Below are 26,107 nucleotides of genomic sequence, written 5' to 3'. Positions count from 1 at the left end.
CACGATTTGCCTTTTTTTCCAACCTCTGTTTTAGTTTGAGTTGTATCTATACATTTTTCAGTTCTGATAACATTTTCCTTTCCAACTGTTGTACTGCCCACACATCAGCAGTTTGAGCTCTGAAGGTAACCTTGAAATCACTGACTTGGAAGTGAACACAATCCTTACATTGTAAAACAGTGTGTGTGTAAGCATATGGTGAGTATGGTATGGTATGGTAAACAACAAATCAAAATAGATATTTTTTTGGCAGATTGTGAAGAATTCTTTTTTTTGTTTTTTTAGTTGAAAGCAGTTGTGAAATAAGAAAGAGGAGGAGGGCCGTGCATGATAAGCAATGAAGAAGGCATGAAGAAGTGTGCAGGTATGATATTGACACAGTGATATGATGTTCTGCTCTACAGTGAGCATGACAAGGGTCATGTTTAGGGTTGCAGCTTATCCTCTGAACATTTATTCCCAGTAATATAATCACTCTTTTCCTGGGATTTCTCTCCATGAATGAAGTTTGATTTTATAAATACAACTGCGGATAATTAATCATAAAAAGAATGATTTCAGATGTTATTCTTTATACACATTAGATTATGTGGAAAATCCTCCATCTTTTAGGTTGAAAACCACAATGCCAATGAAATATTTTCTTGCTTTTTTAGCATACACTTATAACAAGCTCAATGTGAAATAATAATGTTTTTCTACAGAAACACTAACATTTCAAGTAATTCTGTTATTGCAAGTCTTACATTTCAATAATATTTTGCCATTTTCGCCTATTTCAATTTCAACAAGTGCTGTCGCGTTTGTCTCGAGCCACCAGGGGCAGTGGCAGGCTAGTGTTATTGTTAGCTACATAACTTTACATTGTATTGCACGCACAACAACACCGTGCAATGCATAAATTGGTGACTGGACTAAAGCAGCAATGTAAACAAGTGTGTAAGAGCATTTAAAATCGTCATTAAAACGACCAACGTAGTACAAATACAAAGAAAATACATCTCAATATGGGCGCAGCCATCTTTGTTTTGCGGGTCGTACGTTCGTCCTCGTTTAGCTCGGTGTACTGTGAGGTACCCCGAGCTGGATGCTAATTTACGAATCCTACTATGGCCACGCCAAGTCCCGCCCTATGCCTACCTCTGATTGGCTGAGCTCAACGAGGTGAGGGGTCAAAGGTCCGGGGCTGGCTGAGGGGTTAGGGATTTTAGGTTTAGGCAAGGGTAGAAGACGTTAGGGTTAGGGCAAGTAGTGGGGGAGGTTAGAATTGAAAAGACAAACAACAAACAACAACAAACAAAGGTCAACAAAGAAAGACAGGGGAAAAGGCAGACACTAGGATCAGAGCAAAGGGGGAGAAAAGGAACGGGGGAGGGAAGTAAGCCAATCAGAGGTAGGCATAGGGCGGGACTTGGCGTGGCCATAGTAGGATTCGTAAAGTCGCGAGCTGGACGGCTGAAATAATGACCAAAGGGGGGTGTGTCTCGGTGAAATGTCGCGAGATAGCTGCAAGATTTACACTTTCCAACTCGGGACAAATGGATAGCACCATAATAACACACGTGTTTGTTGGTCCGTTCTCTGGGATATATATATATATCTCGTAGCCCTTTCACGGAGCTCCCGCAGCTCTTCGTCTGTGCTTTCTTCCGGCAACAACATTTCACGCGAGATTCACTTCACATCTCTGTGGAAACGTTGTTGCCGGAAGAAAGCACTGAGCGCATAAGAGAAGCACTGAATGCAACAGAGACTAGTGCTTCCACAGGATACACACTAAAGAGATGGCGGATTATTCAACTGAATCGACAACGAACCCTTTCAGTTTGATGGACGTCCTTATCTTTTCGAGCCGGAATATACAGACAAAGAGCTGCGGGAGCTCCGTGAAAGGGCTACGAGAGAGAGAGAGCTACCGGTAGTCAATGCCGCAACACAGCCTCGTACTTCGGGAAACTGGTGGTGTACCTGCGGACATTGTGAAGCTAACGTATTAGAACTCGGACCCGAACGCTGTTTTTGACGCAGTTTCTGGTCTTTTCGCGGTACATCCCGGCACACGATCGCCATCCAGTCCAAGGAATTTCTACAGGACGTTTGTTATTTAATTTGTTTTTAATTTGATTATTCTTTATATATTTATTTTGTATATATTGTACATATATCTGTGTTTGCCTGTGTTGCACGGAGTGGGACCTGTTGCGTTGCGACACCCAAGAGACGCAGTGTTTTGTACAGTCTGAAGATTTCCTCTCTCTGATAAACAGAGCTGTACTCGAAACTTTTTCCCATGTCCCGAAAATAAATTGGAGGCAGCGACTCATACCGGAGGGACCAGATGGACAGTTGTCCACTGAGTAAGTACACTAGACAAGTTGTGTTTTACATCGATGTGATTATTTCTGATATATTGAGCAAATTACGTTTGTTTTAGTTCACATCGCCAGCTGTAAATCTTGATCATTGATCTGCATGAATGACCTAACCCCTGACTGTTTTCCCAAGATGGCGCCCGCCTGTATACGCGAACGCTACTGTTGTTCTAAACTATCTTTTTAATAAACTGTCTGTACACTTACAAAGTTCTCAATGCTTCGGTTTATAGGTAGGGGCCCTCATTATGCTACCGTGTAAGTGTGGTGTTATTTTGAGTCTTGTTAGTGGTATAAAAAGCGATTTCTTTTCACGTTACTCTGTGCCCTGTTGACTAGCGTTATAAGCTAATTAGCGGTTTGTGCTAAAACCGGTCACGGTCGATTAGCATGAAAACATATCCCAGAGAACGGACCAACTCGGTACACATGTGTTATTAACCCCAGGTTCATTTTGCGCCGGAATTGTCCTTTAAAGCTGCAGTAACTAATTGTTATAAAATATTTTTGTCACATTTGCTGAAACTTTCACTATATCCTGACAGTAGTACATGAGACAGATAATCTGTGAAAAAACCTGATTCCTCTGGCTCCTCCTAGTTCTCCTAATGGTATGTGAAAAAAATCAACCGGGTCTGAACGAAAACAACCCATCTATGTCAGTGAAAGTTAAAGTTTCAGAATTCTTTTTTGCAAAACCTGCTAAATATCTGATGGTTCCAGCTCTTCGAGTATGAGAATTTGCTGCTTTAACTTGTCCTAAAATTTTAATAATTGAATATATTAGTCAGACACAAGAAGAAATTGATCTCAATTTCCAGTTTTCAACCGTTTTCATGTTATGAGCCTTTACATTGTGACACCTTTCCAGGATCTAATAAGAAAGTCAGCAGGCTAGTAAATAAGGTAAATAATATGTGTAGATAGTTCTCCCTATTGAATTGACAACTGGACTTATCATTTTGTCTGGACAACTGAACTGATGTTCATCCAGTTGCCTTTGAGTTAGTGCTCAGACAGTTTCAACATCCTTCCTATAACTAATTTTATGAAAGCCTTAGTGACTGAAATGTTTACTTTCCTTCAGTAACTATCCAGGGCAGGGATATGCGGTAAGACCGTTCTGGATCAGGGCTATATTCAAACCAACAGTGGGCTGAAACTCTGACCAACTCTTCAAAATATGGCTGCTTTGTCACTGACTGCTGCTATAGGAGCCAATGTTTCCCTTTTAGAGTAAACTCAATCAGAATAATGGCTTCCACAAAAAAATGTTCCGTGATCTCTTAAGTGAACTGATGGTTTGAGGTTTGCTGCCAAGGTTCAGACCAGATCCAACACAGCTCCAGCAGCAAACCGTTTTATTCCTCCAGTAGATATTAATCTGGAATCTGTTGGAAATGACTTGTCACTTTGGCCCCTTTTCCACCAAATTAGTTCTGGTTCTTCAACAGGTTCTGTTCAAGATTCCTGGAACCTTGGTGTTATCTATTGAGCCAGCCTGTGTTTCCACCACTTTTGAGTGGAACCATAATCAGATGCATAAACAACAATGTACAATGCACAACAACCTGTAGAATATGACATGCCCACTTTGTTTCTAAAGGAAAACCTGATATTTTTTGGTTCCAGCTGAGAACCAACTTTTCAGTTTCAAAACCAATTTGTTTTTGGTCAAAATGCAAATGGTTCGAAACGAGGTTTTTGAACGAGAACGGAGCTGGTTCCCCGTTGGTGGAAAAGCCCTATCTGTGGGGACAAAGTCAAGCCCCAGGCAGGACACTGCCTATGACACCTGCTGGCTGTGTTCAGAGGTGAAACAGGAGCAGTAAAACCTTGCTACTTCTTAGTTATAAATTACGCTTTGATATTAGAATGAGGGCAAACAGCTTCACTGAGTCAATACACACACCATCGCAGCTGTGATCAGGTGTGGTCTTATTGTGATTCTGTGACCACACCCAGCTATCAGGGTACCAGGGATGGGATAATTTTATCGTCTATCACAATAAAAAACAGAAAAGTTTATCGTTCCATTATCAGGATAATCATCGATATCCTCACATTAGTGGCTTGAAAAAGCTGTCTAGCTCACGCACAGTCCTATATTGATTTCCTGATTTACTTTAGGTACAGTGGTTCCAGTATGATTTTCAGAGTTTTAAGTATATTTTGATGATTGTTAATTGTTAATATTGTGAAATGAATGAATTATTTTCACATTGTTCTACATGGTACTAAATGGTGTGGATGTATTAGGCCCTGTATACAACATTTTTGCAAAAAAAAAAACTAAAACTAAAGTTTTCTTGCAGTTTGACCTCTTTTTCACACGATAAGGCCATTTCGGGGGCCTGGAAACAAAAACCTTTCTTATAGTGCAATCTTTTGGAAACACCACCCTTACTGTTGCCAAGCACACTAGTGCCAATACACCTGTGCTGTGAAAATGGTGACAACATGGCTCCAATTTGCGCATGACCATTACATTTTCAGCAAATAGCCATGCCTCCAAAATATGTGTCGTTTGACCGACATGATTTCCAATCAATGTTTTCTTGAGATTTGGATACCCATAGTCCAGGGTCACTCTAAGTAAAACCCTACTTGTCGTCCATCCAGACATTTGATAATATATATATATATATATATATATATATATATATATATATATATATATATATATATATATATATATATATATATATATATATATAAAAAAATGGACGGAGCTTCCGGGTCTGAAAAGTGAAGCCAACGTGGTCTATCTGCTGTCTTTGAAACTAAGTTTAATTTCCTAATACAGCGCATCAGTGTTTCTATTGGCCAATCATCACACACGGTAAAAGTTAAACAAATGCAAACTCTGATCTGTGAGTTTGCTGGAGCTGGCCAGGAGATTACGTTGCAACTTAAATTCAAATTTGTCAGTCACCCTGGATTTTATCAAAGTGAATCAGAGACAAAAACAGGCAGGATGGTAGTGTAATGTGACAGTATCCAGTGAAAATATTAAACAACAGCATCTCTTCCCAGAAACTTTGTCCCCATTACTGTGAACTATTTTCATGTTTCTTTGGAAGAAAGTAGTCTCACTGAAATCTGCTGATGGTGTGTTCTATTGATTATAAAACATAACAGAGACACTATTGCTAGTCTCACATTCATATTCACTGTATGGGGTGAAAACTCAGAGACAGATATCTCAAAATCAAGTCAAATAAACCAAAACTCTGTGTATGTAGAGATTTTATTTCTTTTACCACAAAATATTTGGTGTTTTTGCTAGAAGAACAACAATGAATCGATGATGAAAATGGTTGCCAATTTACTTTCTGTTGATCATTAAAGCAGTTGATGGCACTGAGGAGGATGATGATGCCTCAGAGGCTGCCTGGTAGTGACAGTAGTAAAGGAGTAAATTAAAAAGAATTTCATTATTCAAAAATATCAGACCTTTAGTTTTTTTTACCCTTTGGAGCCACTTTTACCATCGAATATATTTTGATATATATTTATACATTAATTCATTTTATATAGTAATGATGTATAAATTATAATTAATATGCTAATGCTTGTCATGATCCGTCTACTGTTTAGGCTATGCTATTAGTTCATAAAATACTTTAGGGCTGAAAGTAATGATTATTTTTACTATTAAATAATGTTTGTAGGGTTTTTTTTTTATGAATGCATTCATCATTTGCTTTGCATATTGTCAGAAAATAGTCAGTTCAAAACCCAACATATTCACGTTACAATTACAGTTAACTAGAGACTCTTGCCCAGCTGAAACCAATTAGGTTTTAGGCACTGTTGCTTAAACAAAGATTTAAACAACTGATCAGAATTTTGGCTCTGATTGGTTGTTTTCGTTCAGGCCCAGCGAATTCTAGCAAATCCCATCAGGAGCACTAGGAGAAGCCAGAGGAAGCTGATTGTTACACATATTATCTGTCTCATGTTCTACTGTCAGGATATACTGAACGTTTCAGAAAATATGACAAAAAGTTATTTTAATAAAAGTTACCTACTGCAGCCTGAATGCCTTTTAGGTAGGCTATTATGTCAATATAAATTGTGGGAATTTGCCTTTTTGAAAGATGGTAAATAAACTTTAATTGCCTAACAAAAGTAGGAGATGTGAAAAAATAAAACCACAACAAAATATGTATATGATCTGGATAGGTCTAACATTACCTGTAACAATGAGTTTGAGCTGGTGGCACAATATGTCTGTTTAAGAAGGGTTAATTAAGTCCATTAACGAATTAATTAGCGGGATCATTAGTGAAGAGACTGGCAGTAACTCACCCAGCAGTCCTTCGAACTGCTCGATGGCCAGGACCGCGTTGTCCTGTGTGCTGTGGTGGAGGTGGTTCGGCATCTTGGTCATGTTCCACGGCATGGACCGGCACAGCGGGATCCGCACCGACTCGCAGGACGCCGCCCGGACCGCAGCCGGCCACAGCGCGCAGGACACGGCCAGCAGAGACACGGAGAGTCCCGGGGAGAGCATGTCGGTCGGATGAGAGAGGGGATGCTGAAGTCAGTGTCGGTGCTCCGGTGGAGTGTCACTCATTCACGGTGGGTTTAATCCAAATAAGGACGTGGTTTTCCTGCTGATTGGTGCCGCTGCTGTCCGGTCTGCGGGCAGCTCGAGGAAGCGGGAGGAGCTGCTTTCTTATTCAGACTTTTCACCTCCTCCTCTTCCTCTATCCCTCCTTCTCTGCCACTCCCCTCCTCACCTCTCCTCTTCTTTCCCCCTTTACCTTCTCCTGTCTTCTCTCTTCTTCCCCCCTCCTTTCCTCTCCTCTCCTCTCCTCTCCTCTTATCCTCCCTGCTAAAAGATAGATTCCTTTTAGATGAAAAGTCAACACCAGTAAAGCCGTTAAAAGCTGTGTCATTACAGTTCATGAAATCAGTGCTTTGTACTCACATCATTTACTTATGTACCAATAAAATAATATAAAAATAGCCTAGTTCATTACAGTAGTCCTGAATTTTAAATTATACTTAAGTAAAGGTACACAAGTATTTTTAGTTAGAAAAGTAAAAGTAGCCTACTTGTACTGCAGTAAAATGCCCCCTGTGATTGATATATGATTCTATCTGACATTACTAGAATGTTAATACTGATGTGTCACTGTTACAGCAGTAATTTAATGATGTAGCTGCTCCATGAGCTCGTTCTAACTACATATCATAGAGCTTCTGGGATGGTCTGTGAGTCTGTAAATGAAGCCAGCGTGGAAGTGTCTTTAAGCTGCATTCTATATAATGGCCACCAGGGAGCCAGGTCCAAGATGAATTGGAGGGGTTTCAGGGCTGTGTAGTGCTACAGAAGAATGGGTCTGTGTGATGAACCTGTGCATTACGTCAGTAGCATTGCAATGCGTGTGTGTGAGACAGAGCCATTTGTTTGTGTGAGGTAAGGGGTTTGTTTGTAAGGGGCAATGTCTTTCAGGTTGTCAGTTCACCACTTTGGTCCGGACTTCTAAGCAACTATTGGATGGATTGTCAGAACATTTTGTTCCAGGAATTTTGGTGATTCTCTGGCTAATTCTCTTAAACCAACTTATGAAATATTTGCATGTTAGCATTGTCATTGTGAGCATGTTAGCATGCTGATGTTAGCATTTACCTGAAAGTACTAGCAGCCCAGAGCCAAAGACTCTGAGTCTGTTACCACCTGCCTTCAGTCTTCATGCTAAGATAGCATCTCACAATCACACTTAAAGACAGTTTGAGTTGCCAAATCACCTGGCACCTGCTGGGGCTGGCCAGTGGATTTCACTCCAGGACTTACTGTGAGGTGGTTGTGCTGACCAGTGATCCACCATGTAGCTGAGCCAGGGTTCTAAAATACAGGCGTTTCCTCAGTTGGTTGATGAAATCATTGGGACCTCATCAGACTGTGTCATCTGGACTGTATTGGAAATCAGGGTTCTCTGATGGACCTGACCCATCCTGATTCTCCACTGTCCTTCAGAAGGATCATCAGGCCAGTAGTGAAAAGTAACAGTACTGTTTTGGAGAGGAGGAGACCTCTGTGGATCATTGGGCTCCCGGTAGAAACCGCCTGAACCATGAACACCGAAGGAATCCTAACAGAGAGAAGCTGACAGCAGTGACTGCAATGGTGGTGGTGAAGACAACAACTCCCATGATCCCACACTACTTCACAAGGTCATCCAACGTTGTGTTTTGTCATTGTTTTGATGTGAGAGCCTAAAGGCAGAAATTAACTAAGTGCATCTCCCAGCATGCCCTGCAAGAAGGCTGCTGTCATGTGTCATGTTAATGGAGTGTCAACAGCTCCATTTGAACCAATGTATGATCTGCTTCAGTAACTGTTGACCAATGAACTGACTGATGGAGATGTAGGCCAAGTTTCATTTCATGTATGTAAAAGTGCTGTAAATGATCTATATATACTGTGAATATGACAATAAAAAACTTTCTTTCTTTCTATGTAATTGTGTTACTGACTGACTGCTTCACTGGCTGGTGTTGACCTTTGACCCTGGCAGGCTTGCTGCATTAACAGTTGTGTTATTGGACCATTAAAGTTGAATATGACGCTGCAAACTGAAACAGCACTGTGTGTATGTGTGTGTGTGATAGCAGTAATGGTTGTCAGATGTTGGAGGAGCTTCCCATGTTAGGCTTGAGTTACAGCCAACACACACACACACACACACACACACACACACACACACACACACATACAAGGTCTCTCCGGGTTTTCTGACTCATGGATCAACATGCAAAGAACTGAGTCAGCACTTTCCCTTCCATCCCTCCTTCACTCCTTCTTTCCTCCTTCCTTCTTTCCTCCTCTCAGTTTTTTTCTTTCCCTCTTTCGCTTTTGTTCTCTTGGTTCTCATGAATTCACCTCTGCAAGTGTGTTTGTGTTTCTGACGTAAAAGGCCCTCACATTTGGCAGGATAATCTTATCAGTGGAACACACGCACGCATGCACAGTGAACGCACATTCCAAAAACCCTTCTCCTCTCATCTCCTCTACTTGTTTCCTCTTCTTGCCTGTTTTTCCCTTTTTTCCTTTTCCTATTTTCTCATTGTTTTCATTATTTTCTCATTGTTCTTTTCTCCTTGTATAATCACTTCTCATATTTTCTCCTTGTTTCATCTCCTTTTCTCTCATCTCCTCTCCTTTTTTCTCCTTATTTTCTCTCTTTTTCCCTTTTCTCCTTGTTTAATCTCCTCTGCTACTTTCTCCTTGTTTTCTCTCCTCCCTTTTCCTCCCCCTTTTTCTACTCTTCTCCTTGTTTCCTATCTTCTTCTCTTTCTGAGATGCAAAAACAAACTTCTGTAGAAATCTGACCCTCTCTCTCTCTCTTTCTCTGTCTCTCCCTCTCTCTTTGAGTATGTGTGTGTGTGTGTGTGTGTGTGTGTGTGTGTGCGTGTGTGTGTGTGTGTGTGTGTGTGTGTGTGTGTGTGTGTGTGTGTGTGTGTGTGTGTGTGTGTGCGTGCGTGTGTGTGTGTGTGTGTGTGTGTGTTGGGGGAATGAAAAGGTCCAATTTCAGCCAGAAAACGGTTTCTCTCTCCCTCCCTCTCTCTCTCTGTATGTGGAAATATTCTTGGAAACTACCAGAATCTTTTCCAACATAAATAAGACTGCAGCTGTCCACACACACACACACACACACACACACACACACACACACACACACACACACACACACACACACACACACACACACACACACACAGAGTGAAGGACAGCAAGTAATCTACAACAATTACTGATGTTTCTACAAAGACGTATAATGGAGATAAAATGTGAAATGTGTGTGCAGGGAAGGTCAGGGCCCTGATTATAGCAACATTGTTGGACTCCTGATGGACGGTCTACAAGGTTAAAAGGTAGATTATCATTTACAGACGGGGTTGTATATGAATATACACGTGAAGTTTGTTATTAATGTTATTAAATTATTAGTAATTTGTATATTAGGATCCCCGTCAGGTTTAGGCATGAGAAGTGAGATGGCTAGGGCAGTGGTCCCCAACTGTTCTCCTTAAGGGAGCTCTTTTCTATCACTGAGTAAACTGACTAAGTGACATTTTATGGGTATTTCATATTATATTCAATGCAAAACATTAACAGTACAGAACAACAGATAAACTGTACAATGAACACAAATATTGCACAATATATATCGCAATAACTGAGCAATTAGAGATGAGCTTTTCTGATATTTTAAGGGAACTCTGTAGGGAAGTCCGTATTATGTATTTTTACTTTATGCTGCTACAATGCTGATAAACGTGTATATTTTTAACATTTTCCTACATCCCTGAAGTTAAAAAACCCCCTGTGAAGCTTTGACGACCCCTAGTGGGTTCCTGCCAACAGTAATTAGTTACACTATTAGTTACTGGGAAAGTAATATTATTAGTAGTAATGAGTTACTGCCCAACACTGCTGGCCTATAACATTACAGCAACTATTATTAGAAATGAAGGACAATTGGCTTTGATAAGTGCAACATAAATAAAGAAATATTATTATTAATATAAATAAGGAATATGTTTTTCATTTATTCAGTTTGTATTACTACCTTTCTTTATGAAAAGAACATTTCAAACTAAATGTATTTGTTTTATCTGGTTTATCAGCTGCACTTACTGACTTGAAATCCTCAAAAAGTAGCAATGTGGCTCCCTCCTGTGGACCACACAGCAATCTTCCTCCACCAATATGCCCATTCAATTTCAATCTTTTCTATACTGTTAGCCTGATGTTATTATTATTTCATAACGTCATCAGATTTAAAAAAGGGGTTTTATGTGTTATTTGTTGTTTTTTATGAGATCAAAGAAAGAGTGCAGACAACAAAACATGCCATACAGTATGGTTTATTCATCATATATGTTAAATAATGTTTAATTTCATTGACTTGGTCTGCATTTGGTTGTACTGTACTTGTCACTATGATTAACACTAGTGATAGACAGATAGACAGACAGACAGACTGAAGCAGGTTTCATGTTACACATCACTTCAGCGTCTTACCTCCAGCAGAGTCAGACCAGTTCACAGTTTAACTCAGTTGGTACAGGTGGACTATAGGACTACAGCTAGTAAGAGTGGATTTTTTCTGGACCTGGTCTAACGTGGATTAGGTTCAGTCGGCACGAGGAACCTGGACCAGACTGGACATCTTACTGTTTCTTTGGAACAGAAGATGATGAGGGAAGAAGTGTGTTTCTATTCTGGAAATTGAACTGGATCACCAGTCTTTAAAGTGGACTATCTGCCACCAGCTGAAGCAGGGGCATTCTGAGCCAAGCTGGACCTAAGCTTAACATCTAAAGAAACAGGTTTTTATCATATACAGTAAATCATACATATGGTATATACTGTATATCATGTTTATTTCACTGGTTATTGTTAATGAACAGTGATTATCTCAATCTATATGATTGTCATCTTATCCACATTAAGGATAATCACTAGGGATGGGACGATATACAATATTATCGCATATCGGAATAAAAAAACACTCTGATAAATTATTGTGGTGAATTTCCACTATTGTGATAATTGGAAATATCTTCACATGGCTTGACCGGAAGAAGCTGTCTAGCTCTCCAGCATAAAGTCCTATATTGATTTCCTGATTTATTTTGAACAAAGGGACAAGAGGAGCTCACATTTTTCCAGTCATTTCAAAATCCCATGGCTGAAGGCTCGGCTTGCCCGTTATATCCCCCACAAAAATAACTTAAACCGGATGTGTGGAAATGTGAGGGAATGAGGTTCCGGTCTGTGATGCAACAAATATGTGTTACTTAATAAAATGGAAGGTATAGTGATTCCAGTGTGTTTTAGTGCCATTTTGAAAGTATGGTAAGTATATTTTCATGATTACTGTAATAATATTGTGTATTGCAACTATTTTGGCCAAGACAATCATGAAATGATTACTCACAACTACCATTCATTAGGGTGATGACTTTTTAACTTGCTCATTTAAGAGTTTAGAGTTTATGTTGTATTGTCCACCTTTACATTGTGACAACACAATGTTCATTCATCACTGTGTCCACTGGACATACTCTTGCTCTCTGGTTTGTGTGTCCTCAAACACTGTTTTAGTCCTGAAAGGAACCGTAACAATAATACAGATACCGCACATTATGCTAATGTAAAAAAACTCATTAATGGCTTACCTATTTAACTAATAACTGTTTGTTTCTTGTGGAATAACACCCTCAGAAATTCATGTTCACCGTCTTAGTTTAGCATATAAGAATGCTAATGTTTGATAATTAGAACAAAAAAGTACAGATGAGGCCGATAGGAATGTAATTAGTTTTTCTAGTATTAAATGACCAGTGCTGAGGATTTAGTGGCATCTAGTGGTGAGGTTGCAGTTTGCAACCAACTGAATACCAGGCGTGTAGGAGAAACTTTGGTGGCCACGAAACTTGTGAAAGGTGAAAATGTTCATTTTGTCTGGGCTACTGTAGATAATGGACCTGTAAATCATAAAGCAAAGTATTGGACAAATTTTGACCTGATGATGGTGCTAGAGGAAAGATCAGAGGGTCACCAAAGTGATTACAGTTCATCTTGAGGGGAATATGTGCATAATTTCATAACAATCCAGTCAATAGTTGTCACAAAACCATACATTTCAACCACATGGTTGAACTGGAGGAAAAGTCAAGGATCACCAAGTTTTGTAGGATATAGTGTCTAGGGACAATGAATGTACACAGTTTTGTGCCTATCCATCAGTCATAGTCATGTTAAGATATTTAAGTGGATCGTTAATTTACATGGTTTTTTTTAGCTTTAAACTGAATTATATCACTATTCTGTAATGAAACACTAATTATTACCAAATGTATGAAAATCTGCATTTTGTGGTTTAAAAAATGGTTTAACATGCCCTCTACTGTTTTAAATCAACCTGTTCGTTTTAAGACAAATACAAAGATGTCAAACCATTTCTATAAAGCCAGTGTTAACACCGTCTAATCAGAGGAGGGCGGCGCACCTCCCCCAGCCTTTGCTTTGAGTGGGAGTCAGTGAAACCGCTGCGTTATTAATGCACATTATTAACAGGAGTTTATGCTAGTGGTCTGTCAGTCACTGTGGTTGGTGTTGAGGCCAACCCCTCTAAAGTGGCTGTCCTTTTCAGGTCATTCTTTAAATTTGCTGAGAGGGAGGAAGCTAGCAGAATTGAGGGGTGTACTTACACATACACGTGCTAAACTAAGATGGTGAACATGGTAAACATTATACCTGCTAAACATCAGCATATTAGCATCTTCGCTGTGACCACATAGGCATGCCGACATTAGCATTTAGGTCAGTACAGCCTGGCAGAGCTCATAGCATGACTGCTGACACTTGTTTTTTTGAGATGTACTTCACTTTCACCTCATCTGTTATTTTCTATATACCTCATCCTCATACACACCATATATATCTCCTATAAATATCATTTAGCTAACTTTATTCATTTATCTTTTAAGGTTCACTCCAGCCCAGTCCAGTTCAGTGCAGTCTAGCTCATTCCAGTCTGGTCTAGTCATGCAGCCCCTGACTGAGGAGATCCAGAGCTTCTCTCGGTCACGGCTAAGGAAACAGTGCACCCGTGTGACATCACTGAGCGGCCGTCGCATCATCGAGACCTGGAAGGGTTCTACGATCACTGTAGTTGAAGACCCCACCCCTCCAGAGAAGATGCTGGGATATGTACCTGACACTTCCTGGGACCTGCAGATCGGCACTGTCAGGCCCTACCTGCTGCTGGGTGAGTGAACATGATATGACTCAACAACATGGTAAACCACTGTCAACCAAACTGACCACTAAAGGAGTGAAGCCTGCGAGCTAGTTCAGGCAGTCAACTCGAGCTGCGCTGCTATACACACATGACATGCCTCACTCCATAATCGCTAACCAAGCTCACCCTTCCAATCTGGCGGTCTATTTAAACTGCACAATTTCCCAGCTCTCCCTCTGCTCTGCGGGGAATGATGAGGTCAGAGTCTAGATGCCAAAATTTAAATATGCTATACAGCTGTAATAAACATTTCAAACGTAAGTTGTCTGACTGAACTATAGTTGTGTCACTAGACAAAAAATCCACCTTCAGTCATTTTTGTCTCAATTTGTGTCCATCTCATAACTGAGTTACAAAGTAGTTACATTCGATCACTCAGCTAATGCTATAATTAGAATGGTGACTGGGTATAAAAGTAATGTTTGTAAATACTTCAAAGAAATAGACAAAATGAAAGTGCAGTGCAAGCTTTGTCTGAGGAAAGCACGGTGAAATTGAGGGCTGTACTGCAGCCTACGGGCCAAGGTGGCTTCAGATGAAAAAGTAAACTAGCCATTGCTTTTTTGTATTGAATTACTGAATAATCTGTACAGTCAGTGCAGTGCAGAAAGGTAAGAAAACACTAACCCCAACAGCTTTTTCATTTGGGTGTTTATTTTAGACTCTGTTGCGTTAGATTTCTTTTATGCGAGTACTCAATAATAATTCAGTGAGGGTAATCGAAGATGGAAATTATTTTTAATCTCTATCCCTAGTCAAAACTGGACTCAGTTTGGCTGGTAAGTGTACATTTTCTAGATTATAACCCTTAAATTGGTTCAGACCGATTCTTGAATGCAAATGAAAAAAATCTAATTCTTTCTAAACATTACAGTGTTATATACAGGTTTACAGTAATGGTGGCTTGTCTACTTCCACCTACAACCAATATTCATCTTTAAGAAAGATGAAAAAGAGCCATGACCCACCTAGTTGGCCCAGTTAGTGGATGTTTTCCACCAGCTCCCCAAGCCCCCCACACCCTGTCCTCAAAGTCACCTTCAGTCCACCAACACAGGTAACTGCCAGCTCACAGGGTAACTTGAGCACAGATGTGGGGGAGGACAGGTGGAGACATGACCCATCAGGGCTCACTCACAGGTAGAAGATACATGACCCCGTGACCTGTAGTAGAGCGGGCATTAGCTTTTTGTTTAGCATCCTGTGCCAAAATTCAATTCTGAGGTGAAAATTCTGAGGTGTTTGGGGCCAAGAACACTACAAGAACTTTTTTTTTTTTTTAGTTTAGCATCAGGAAATTTCAGCTCATCAAAAATACAAAACAAATACAAATTTGTATATAAATAAGAGTATGGTTAGACCTTTTTTTTGATGCCTGAGATAATTTATTTGGCACTATCCAATAAAATTTAATTGAATTGAATTGACCTAACTTACTAATTCACTATGCATGTGTGTGTGTGTGTGTGTGTGTGTGTGTGTGTGTGTGTGTGTGTGTGTAGGTTCTCAAGATGCTGCACATGACTTTGGCACTCTAAGAAAACACAAGGTGAGGTTCTTTTTAAACTGAACTGTAAACCACAACAGTCCTTCTCCATACATCAGCCATTGCTTTGGTTTGAGCACTAAAAGGCTTTACTTGTTTATTTAACGGGGACCATACAAATGAAAAATGTTACATAAGGATAAGCAATGCAACAGATGTAATGTATATACTTTACTTACAATGTACTTAAAATGTATTTACAAACATATAATACTATCTATATATATTATGAAATTACTTAAACGCTGAAATGTAATTTAAAATAAGTTTTGCATTTCCTGTAATATTTAGTTTTAATATCAGTCCTGTAAGTTGTGAGGTGGGGCCTCCATGGATTGGACTTGTTTGTCCAGCACATCCCATAGATGCTCAATTGGATTGAGATCTGTGGAATTTGGAGGCCAAGTCAACACCTTGAACTCGTTGTGTTCCTCAAACCATTCCTGAAGCATTTTGCTTTGCACGGCTCATTATCCTGCTGAAAGAGGCCACTGCCATCAGGGAATACTATTTCCATGAAAGAGTGTACATGGTCTGCAACAATGCTTAGGTAGGTACTACTTGTCAAAGTTACATCCACATGAATGGCAGGACCTGAGGTTTGCCAGCAGAACATCGTCCAAAGCATCACACTGCCTCTGCTGGCTGGCCTTCTTCCCATAGTGCATCCTGGTTCCATGTGTTCCACAGGTAAGCGACGCACATGTACCTGGCCAAGATTTAAGATGTTAAAGAAAACGTGATTCATCAGACCAGGCCATCTTCTTCAATTGCTCTGTGGTCCAGTTCTGGTGCTTAATTGTAGGTGCTTTCGGCAGTGGACAGGGGTCAGTATGTGCACCCTGACTGGTCTGAGGCTATGCACCTGCCTTTCAGAACCAGCATTAACTGTTTCAGCAGTTTGAGCTGCAGTAGTTTGTCTCTTGGATCGGACCACACGGGCCAGCCTTCACTCCCCACATGAATCAATGGGCCTTGGTCACCCATGACCCTGTCTCTGGTTCTTTTGCTTCCTTGGAGCACTTTTGATAGGTACTGACCACTGCAGAGCGGGAACACCCCACAAGAGCTGCAGTTTTGGAGATACTCTGAAGCCAGTCGTCTAGCCATCACAATGTGGCCCTTGTCAAAGTCGCTCAAATCCTCACCCTGCTTCTAACACATCAACTTTGACAATACACAATCATATCACAATAAAGTCTCCTCCTTCTCTTCTTCCTCAGGTGTCTCACATCCTGAATGTGGCCTTCGGGGTGGAGAATGTGTTTCCTGACCTGTTCATCTATAAGACTGTCAGTATTCTGGATCATCCTGACGCCGATGTACTGCTTCACCTCCAGGACTGTTGTGACTTTATCCAGCAGGCTCACAGTGAGGTAACACATAACACAATTAATTCTAAAAATAAAATAAAATGTAATATAAAATGTCTCCAAATATAGCCAAATGTCTAACAGACAGTCCTAAAACCCTAGGAGTAATAGAAAACAGAGAAAAGATGCAAATCCTCACATCTGAGAAGCTAGAATGAGAAAACCACTAATCACTTTTCAAACTGACTTTTGACAATTGACAAATCGGTTCAGCTCCACTGTTAACATTCAACATTTGGAAGAATGTGTATTCTCTTTAAACATCCTGTCTGCAATCACTCACCTTGTCTCTGTTTCTATTTTCCTATAATAGTAATATATTTACCAGCATGTTATTCCAAAAAAAAACTGGTATCACCAACTTATGTATGTAACTGATATAACTGACCAGCTGATATAACTTACCTATTTTAACCCAAACCGTGATATTTTTTTATTAAAGCTGCAAACTTTTTGTCATATTTGCTGAAACTTTCACTACACCCTGACAGTAGTACATGAGACAGATAATCTGTGAAACAATCAGGTTCCTCTGACTCCTCCTAGGGCTCCTAATGGCATTTGCAGGAATCCACCGGGCCTGAAGGAAAACAGCCAATCAGAGCCGAGAAAGATAGAAGACACTTGTGGTTGGTGGCTTGAAGATATTGATTCATGATGATGGTAATGATGATGATGATGAAAAAGTTGATAGTTGAGTCTCATTCCCAGCTTCGGTATTTGATGATCTGGGAATGAGACCATCCATCTTGGCTCTGATTGGTTGTTTTTGTTCATGCCCTAGATACATATCAAACAAAACAGCAGATTCACAAACAAGAGAAAGGAAGCAAACTGTGTGCAGACTGTGAGATTTAAACCCTCCTACAGGGTTGCTGAAGATAATCTTACCTCAGTGACCGTTATAAGCAGATAAAGTCATGTTATCTACAAAAGTAAACGAACAGCACACAAAATCAACCGGCAAACTTAAAGTAAGCAATATACAGTATGTTAGACAAAAACAACATAAAATGATGTAGAAATAGTGTGTGTGTGTGAGTATGTGGGTGTATGGGGTGTGTTTACATATGTGGGTGTGTGTACAGAAGAGAGAAGGGTCAGCTCCCCCTGTACCTCCCTCCTGTTGAGTTTGACCCAAACACAAAAATTGTGCAATCACCATGAGTAACCCATCATAAAACGGTGAGTAATTGCTATGTTGTATTTAAAAAGGTACGCACATGGCAGTTACACCCACTACAGCCCTGAAACCAAATAACCAGATCAAGTCCAACAATGAGAAACAATCCCATAAGGCCAAGGGATTATGGGAAGAAGGACACAGATGTAAGGATCTTAAAATGAAGGAAAGGTTGACTGATGTTTTGACATCTCCTCTCCTCTCCTCTCTTCTCTTCTCCTCTGTTTTGAATAATATATGTTTAGTTTTGTTCATGTTTTATTAAACTGCACACAGATCAGATCTCAGTGTCATACAACCTTTTAGCAGCAAAGCCTGTGGCTCACCTTAACATGACACCACAACCACACAGACACACACACACACAGAGCGAGTCATTAGGCAGTCATTAGGGGTGTATGATTTCAGGAAGTGTGTGTGTTCATTATGGTATGTTTCTGTGTGTGTATGGGGTAATTCCAGTCCTGATAATCAAACTGATGCTTTTACTTCGAAATGCAGGGTCAGATTACCCAGCAGGCCATCTGGCTGGTAAAGACCCTCAGTTATTAATGCTGTCATGACAACGAAAGGAGCAACTGCCACAGCATCATGACTGCAGCACAAATACATAAACTGGTGTACCACAGTTTTCAGCATTGTACAACGATTTATGGCTCGAGTTTTGTGAAAAAATCTTTTCTTAAATAAATTCTTGAGTTATACCCTGCTCACATTTTTGGGTCCTTTTTTAATATTTTTTACATTTAGGAATGGTTACACCACTAAATTATTTGGGTTACATTTTCTAATGTGTACCTCTTTGTACCCACATTTTTTAAGGTTTTAACCATTTTTTAATTGTTTTTGGGCTTGTATCTAAATTCTAATAGTCAGGTCTGGTTTTACCTGAATGTTCAGGTTTGCACAGATATTCTCATCTAAAATCACAAAACGTTTTTTGTCAGCTTTTTTGCTTTTGGTGAAAATAATGAATACAAAATTGGCTGAAACTGAATCTGTGAACAGTCTGTTCTGATGGAAGATTTTGACATTTTGGTAGAAGCTCTTGTTTTCCGTCCTCCAGTAGTCAGATGAGAAGCTTGATAGCAGTTTGGTTCTGGCTGCTGTGAGGCCCAGCCCGATAATTGGGACACAGCTGTGAACTTTCCATGTGAAGGAAAATGGAGGCGGTAATGGAGAAGCTAATGGGGATCCAAAGAGTGATGAAGCCTGTTGTGGTGTGAAGCTCAGCTCCACATGCTGAAATCAACTCTGTTCTATTGGTCTGTAGAGTCCTCCAGTGTCCAGAGAGTGTCATTGCAATTTATGTTTGAATCCTAGCTGCTTCATATTTCCTCTCACTGGCCCGATTCTCCCCCGAAGCCATAAACACTGGCTAACATATTTAAAGTCAAAATCCTGTCATCAAAAGACTAGGGCTGCACAATTAATTTAAATATATATTAAAAAAATCGCAATATGACCAAGAGCAATATCCAAATCGCAGAAGCAGCAAGTGCTGTAGTACTGAAGAGATGCCCTGACCTAAAAATCTTGTTTTTCAGATTTAAGATTTGTTTGGTACAGACTTCAACAAATGTCACATCATCATGATTTTAATAGTTTTTTCAGTGAAAATGAAAATTGTGATCATTCCCACTAATTGTGAATCATATTACATTATTAAAGGAACCGCATTAAGCTGGTTTAAGTCATATTTATCAGATCGTTCGCAGTTTGTACATGTTAACGATGAATCTTCAATAAACACTACATGGAGTTCCACAAGGTTCTGTACTTGGACCAATACTATTTACTCTACATATGCTCCCTTTAGGCAACATTATTAGGAATCACTCCATTAACTTTCACTGTTATGCAGATGATATGCAGTTATATCGATCAAGCCCGATGAAATTAATCAATTATCTAAATTACAAACATGTCTTAAGGACATAAAATCCTGGATGAGCTGCAATTTTCTGATGTTAAAGTCAGAAAAAAACAAAATTCTTGTTCTTGGCCCCAAAAACCTTAGAGACTCACTGTCTAAAGATATAGTTACTCTAGATGGCATTACCTTGGCCTCTAGCACCACTGTCAGGAATCTTGGAGTTATCTTTGTCCCACATGAAGCAGACCTCTAGGACTGCCTTCTTTCATTTACGTAATATTACAAAAATTAGACACATACTATCACAGACAGATGCAGAAAAACAAATCCATGCATTTGTTACTTCAAGGCTGGATTACTGCAACTATTTATTATCAGGTTGCCCCAATAAGTCCATTAAAACGCTCCAATTAATTCAGAACGCTGCAGCACGAGAACTGACAGGAACTAGAAAAATAGATCACATCTCTCCTGTACTAGCTTCTCTGCATTGGCTCCCTGTAAAATGTAGAATAGAATTTAAAATCCTCCTCCTCACCTATTAAGCTCTTCATGGTGAGGCCCCTTCATATCTTAAAGAGCTCATAGTACCCTATTACCCCACTAGAACACTATGTTCTCTGAATGCTGGGTTCCTATCGTCTTTAAAAGTAGAACAGGAGCCAGAGCCTTCAGTTACCAAGCTCCTCTCCTGTGGAACCAGCTTCCAGTTGTGGTTCAGGAGGCAGATACCCTCACCACATTCAAGTAGGCTTGTAGGCTTAAGACATTCCTCTTTGATAAAGCTTATAGTTAGGGCTGGATCAGGTGAGTCCTGAACCATTCCTTAGTTATGCTGCTATAGGCCTAGACTATCAGGGGGATTTCCCATGGTGCACTGAGCTCCTCTCTTCCTCTCTCTTTCTGCACTCATTCATGTCCCATTAATGCATGTTACTAACTTCACTTCTTCCCCGGAGTTCTTGTGCTTTCTCGTCTTGCAGGTCCTTATCGATCCTGGTGGAGCCTCCTGCCATGGTCCTGCTAGATTGCCATTGCCAATACTGTTGTTGCTGTGCACCTGTCTGTCTGTCTGTCTGTCTGTCTGTCTGTCTGTCTGTCTCTCTCTCTCTCTCTGTCTCTCTCTCTCTCTCTCACCCCAGCTGGTCGAGGCAGAAGACCATCCACCTAGAGCCGAAGGATCTGTCCTACGTTTCTGCCTTTTAACAGGCAGTTTTTCCTTGCCCTTGTCGCCTAGTGCTTGCTCATGGTGGTACTGTTGGGTCTCTGTAAATAATGTTTTAAAGAGTTCGGTCTAGACCTGCTCTATTTGAAAAGTGTCCTGAGATAACTTCTGTTATGAATTGGCGCTATACAAATAAAATTGAATTGAATTGAATTGAATTACAATTGTAATATCTGTCTAAATAATTAAGCAGAGATGCAGACTAACAGAAAGTGTACATAAAGGGCTCAAAAAGTCTAGGACTGTGCACTTAATACACAACCCAAAAAAATGCGGAGTTTTTTTCTGGGGCGACAGAGCGTTCTCTGTAGCTGCCCCCTCCCTCTGGAACTCTCTCCCCAAACCCATCCGTGACTGTACCGACCCTCCAATATTCAAATCACTGACAAAAACACACCTTTTTAAAATGGCTTTTAAAATCTAGCTCAGTGTCATGTGTTTTTAACATATGTAATGTACTGTTTTATTTTGTTTTACTGATTGATGTTCTTGTATTCTTCTTATATTATATTGTACAGTGTCTTTGAGTATTCAGAAAAGCGCTTTTTTTAAATAAAATGTATTATTATTATTATTGATTATGCGGCACATTTTCTTAAAAAATGCGATGGAAGATGCGGGATATTTATGCAATTTTCTGCGATGAAATGGCGGGGACTTGCAAAAATTGCGTGAACTTGCAAAAATTGCGTGAACTTGCAAAAACTGCGGTTTGATGAAAAATAGAAAAAAAAGTGATTCCCCCAACACCCTGTTCTCACTCGGCTACTACCTTAATGTAAAGAGTCATTTCTTATTACTTCCTATGATAAGAATATATTTAAGTTCTCATCTTGTTGTATTTCAGACATTAATAAACACATGGCTCAAACTTACAAAACATTGATGAGTCAAACAAGTTCTGTAGCTTTACAAAAGGAATATGCTACAACTTCTGTAAAAATGAATAAATAAAATATGAGACTGATTTGCGGGCTTCATCATGGCTTCATCGCGGGGTTTGCAGCTTTTCGATGATGTTCACGTCGCGTAATTACGTCACTTAATAACGTTCCCATGGCAACAGGGGAAAATGGCTGCTCTTGTGTAAAGTAAACGCAACACTTTTCAACTTTCTGCTAAGATATATGTCACTTTTTTGCAAAAAAATGCAGGGATTATGAAATCATGCAAGCCCCGCATATTTTGCGCAGAAATCGGCAATTTATGCGGCGAAAGTGCGGCATATTTGAAAAAATGCAGCCCCCGCATAAATATGCGGACTTTGGCTGATTCTGCATTGAATTATGCGATCGCATAATTGCGTATTTCTGGAGGGACTGTCTATTCCACTACAATTAAGGAAGATTTAGAGGCATTTAGTTGTAGATTGCAACTCCCTCACTTCACCTTCCCCTTCAAAGCTTGAAGGAGAAATTATGGTGGCTGTGAAACACGCAAAAAGTTCAAACTGCCTCTGTCTAAAGCCAATATTTAGTTTGTCCATTCTGGGCTACTGTAGAAGCATGACGGTTCAATATGGCCGACTCAATGGGAAGTGACCCGTTGCGTCTGTAGATAAAAACGGCTCATTCTATGATGACAAAAACACCGTTCTTATTTCTATTATACACTAATACCTAAACACTAAAACTATAGCTATGAATATTATATTCCATTTCTGACAATAGATCCTCCTAAATGTTCCACATTGGACTGGAAGTGTTGGGTCTCTAAATTCATTCAATTCAATTAAAATTTATTTGTATAGCGCCAATTCATAACAAAAGTTATCTCAAGAGACTTTTCAAATAAAGCAGGTCTAGAACGTAATGAATTCAATTGGACCTTTAAACACACATCTTTGAGCTTCATCATGGTTTGCAAAATATAGAAAAATAGGAACAACTCTAATGGGATGATTATGTTTATTTTTGTCTGCTGTATATGGTTATAGGCAACTGACACGTTTGCCATAGCAACTTTATTAGAAGATACTGACATTATGACTGTGTTTCATCTTCTTCTGCCCCCCCCGTGTCTGAAATGAATTGATGCAGCTTTAATATTATCATTTATTTCTGTTTCTCCCACAGAAAGGTGTGGTGTTGGTCCACTGCAATGCTGGCGTGTCACGGGCACCGGCAGTGGTCATTGGTTACCTGATGTCATGTGATGGCCAGTCCTTTGATGCTGCCCTCTCATTGGTCAAATCAGCTCGGCCAGTCTCATCCCCAAACCCTGGCTTCCTGGAACAGCTGAGGAACTACAAAACGCAGACGATGAATGGATCCAAACACTAAAATAGGCAGAGAACATGTTCAGGGTGGTTAAACAGTTTAAGAACAGATAAATCTGATGTTAAGGATTTAATGATCAAGAATAATTCAACTAGACGATACTATACACCACTTACACTCTTTAAAATGGTTTAACATAAGATACCAAATGTTCTAAATGTAAGGATGAATCTGTTAAAATCAAAAAAATTCTCTTCCCTCTAGCGATATCTATCATATTTGCGATTATTTGTCTACATTTTGAGACAAATTAGTCTGTAGTCATTGTCTGTAGACAATGTTCCAGTCAAATCACCACTGACTTTAGAAAATGTGAAAAATATTATCTTATCATGTTCGTAATTAATACCCAAATTATTTAGCTATGCCTAATGTATGGGATTATAAACCAAAATTCCTGAAATTAGGTGTACAGTAGCTTTTTAACCTAGTTACATCATGGTATTGCGATATGAACAATAGGAAACATATTAGGATGGAACATTGTCAGGAGTTTAGATCCTTATGTTCATTATGTTATAAAGAGTCATTATTAACTTCAAAAGACATTTTCTTGTTTGTGAGTTATTATAGATGATGACCTCTTTGTGTTTTGGTGCTTTTGTTCTCTTAGTCATCTCTGTGTTTTGTTATGTTGGATTAATATCTGTGGGGGGAACTCTGCATTTGACCCATCCTCACTGTTTTGGAGCAGTGGACCGCCACAACCTTTAGAATGTTATATTTCTAAACATAAAAATTAATAAAAACTTAAATGAGAAAAGCAGAAACAGCTTACTGTTATTACTGTGAGTATGAAACCATCTGGTAAGTACTTCTATACACCGATCAGCAGCCCCATACCAACAGACTGTGATGCACTGTGTGTTCTGACCCCTTCCTATCAGAACCAGCATTAACTGTTTCAGCAGTTTGAGCTACAGTAGCTCGTCTGTTCAAGATTCAAGATTCAAGAAGCTTTATTTATCCCGAGGGAACTTGCTGTGCAACAATTGCGATACAAAAGTGGAGAAGTAATACAAGAGTAAGAATTAAGCTAGCATAAAAATAAAACAAGTAACTAAATGCAACAAAGTGCAAAGCACAATAGGATAAAGCTAACATACAATAAAGTACAACAGTAGCTAAATTAAAGATGAGTTAAACAGTCTGATGGCCACAGGAAGAAAAGACTTCCTCTGGCGTTCGGGGGGGACATCGGGGGGGAATGAGTCTGTTGCTGAAGGTGCTTCTGCTCGAGGTTAGCACCTGGTGGAGAGGGTGAGCGTTGTTATCCAGGATACTGTGCAGTTTACACAGCATCCTCCTCTGAGACACCACCACCAAAGATTCTAGTTAGACCCCCAGGACGGAGCCAGCCTTCCTGATGATCCTGCTGATCTTCTTGGCGTCTGCTGCCCTCAGCCTGCTGCCCCAGCACACAACAGCATAGAAGATGGCACTGGCTACCACTGACTGGTAGAACATCCTCAGCATGATGTTACATACGTTAAATGAATGGAGCCTCCTCAGGAAATAGAGTCGACTCTGGCCCGTCTTGTAAACAGCCTCAGGCCTCTATCTGAACGCAAGTATCAAACGCAAAACGCAAGTAGCTTTGTTCCCTTTAAAAGCAGGCACACTTTTTCCATAGCGGATTGCTATTATAATGGTGGATTTGCCGGGATTTTGCACGCCAGGAGCGGTTCACAGCCGAGGAGACCGACGTTCTTGTCAGGGCCGTAAAAGACTGAGAAGTGGCATTGTATCGGGATGGGAGAAACCCACCCAAATTAGCTTTGGTTAAACAGGCGTGGGAGGAAATTGCCACAATTGTTTCTATGGCTGCAGCCCCAGGACATCACACCAGGGCTGCAAGCGCTACAACGACGTCAGAAGATGGGGGAAGTCCAAGCTTGCTGGCAACAATCGGACACGCCGCATAACTGGAGGTGGATCTGCCTCTACTCAGGACCTGACGCCAGCAGAGAACATCGCTGCGTTCACTGCGGTCTTGGAAATCGGCACCCAACCCAATACACTAGCTGTCCAACCCCAAGGTACACTTACAAATCAAGTTCACATACATAGAGATTTCTCATGAAAATCTTTTTAATCATTATTGACATGAAATAAATGTAACACAGCCATACAATAAATCAAAACAATGTAATGCAGCTTCGCAGGAAGAAGACCCGGGCCTCGGGAGCAGTGCACACGGGCCGAGCAGAGTGCAAGGGCCAGCTGAGGAGGGAGCAGCGCAAACACCAAGGTGCAGACGATCCAGACACACTACACACCGTGGCGGCATCGTCAGACCGGAGGACCACCTGTTCCTGCAGCTCCAGCAAACCGGGTTTGACATGCTGGAGTGGGAGCTGTCCGGGATGCGGCAAAGTATTAATGCCTGTCTTGACTGGATGGCGATGTTGCTGCGGCCTCT

The 26,107-nt window shown here is 40.2% G+C and overlaps 3 protein-coding genes across 6 annotated transcripts in view; 1 reads left to right on the top strand and 2 right to left on the bottom strand.

Moving 5' to 3' along the window:
- frzb (frizzled related protein) overlaps positions 1 to 7,073 on the bottom strand; it is a 30,506-nt gene extending 23,433 nt beyond the window's left edge. Inside the window, exon 1 of one of the 2 annotated variants that reach the window (XM_051403374.1) lies at positions 6,687 to 7,073. In XM_051403374.1, the coding sequence (XP_051259334.1) occupies positions 6,687 to 6,891 (205 nt within the window). In that variant the 5' untranslated portion in view covers positions 6,892 to 7,073. The remainder of the gene's footprint in view (positions 1 to 6,686) is intronic. The other variant, XM_051403373.1, reaches the window with a different exon arrangement.
- Positions 1 to 26,107, bottom strand: part of LOC127365353 (uncharacterized) — a 131,692-nt gene that overhangs the window by 34,692 nt on the left and 70,893 nt on the right. The window lies entirely within an intron of this gene.
- LOC127365363 (dual specificity protein phosphatase 19-like) lies at positions 11,448 to 24,440 on the top strand. Of its 3 annotated transcripts, none has more exons than XM_051403394.1 (5): positions 11,448 to 11,723; positions 13,890 to 14,170; positions 15,706 to 15,752; positions 16,973 to 17,125; positions 23,482 to 24,440. In XM_051403394.1, the coding sequence occupies exons 2-5, from the start codon at positions 13,948 to 13,950 to the stop codon at positions 23,686 to 23,688; spliced, it is 630 nt and encodes a 209-aa protein (XP_051259354.1). In that variant the 5' UTR covers positions 11,448 to 11,723; positions 13,890 to 13,947; the 3' UTR covers positions 23,689 to 24,440. The 3 variants fall into 3 exon arrangements, with proteins under 3 accessions (XP_051259354.1, XP_051259353.1, XP_051259355.1); XM_051403393.1 differs by lacking the exon at positions 11,448 to 11,723 and adding an exon at positions 12,196 to 12,252; XM_051403395.1 differs by lacking the exon at positions 11,448 to 11,723 and adding an exon at positions 13,713 to 13,722.

This window comes from Dicentrarchus labrax, unplaced genomic scaffold (genome assembly GCF_905237075.1).
Source record: "Dicentrarchus labrax unplaced genomic scaffold, dlabrax2021, whole genome shotgun sequence".
Lineage (NCBI taxonomy): Eukaryota > Metazoa > Chordata > Actinopteri > Moronidae > Dicentrarchus > Dicentrarchus labrax.
The sequence above is the reverse complement of the archived record's forward strand: the minus strand, read 5'-3'. Positions and strand labels throughout refer to the sequence as shown.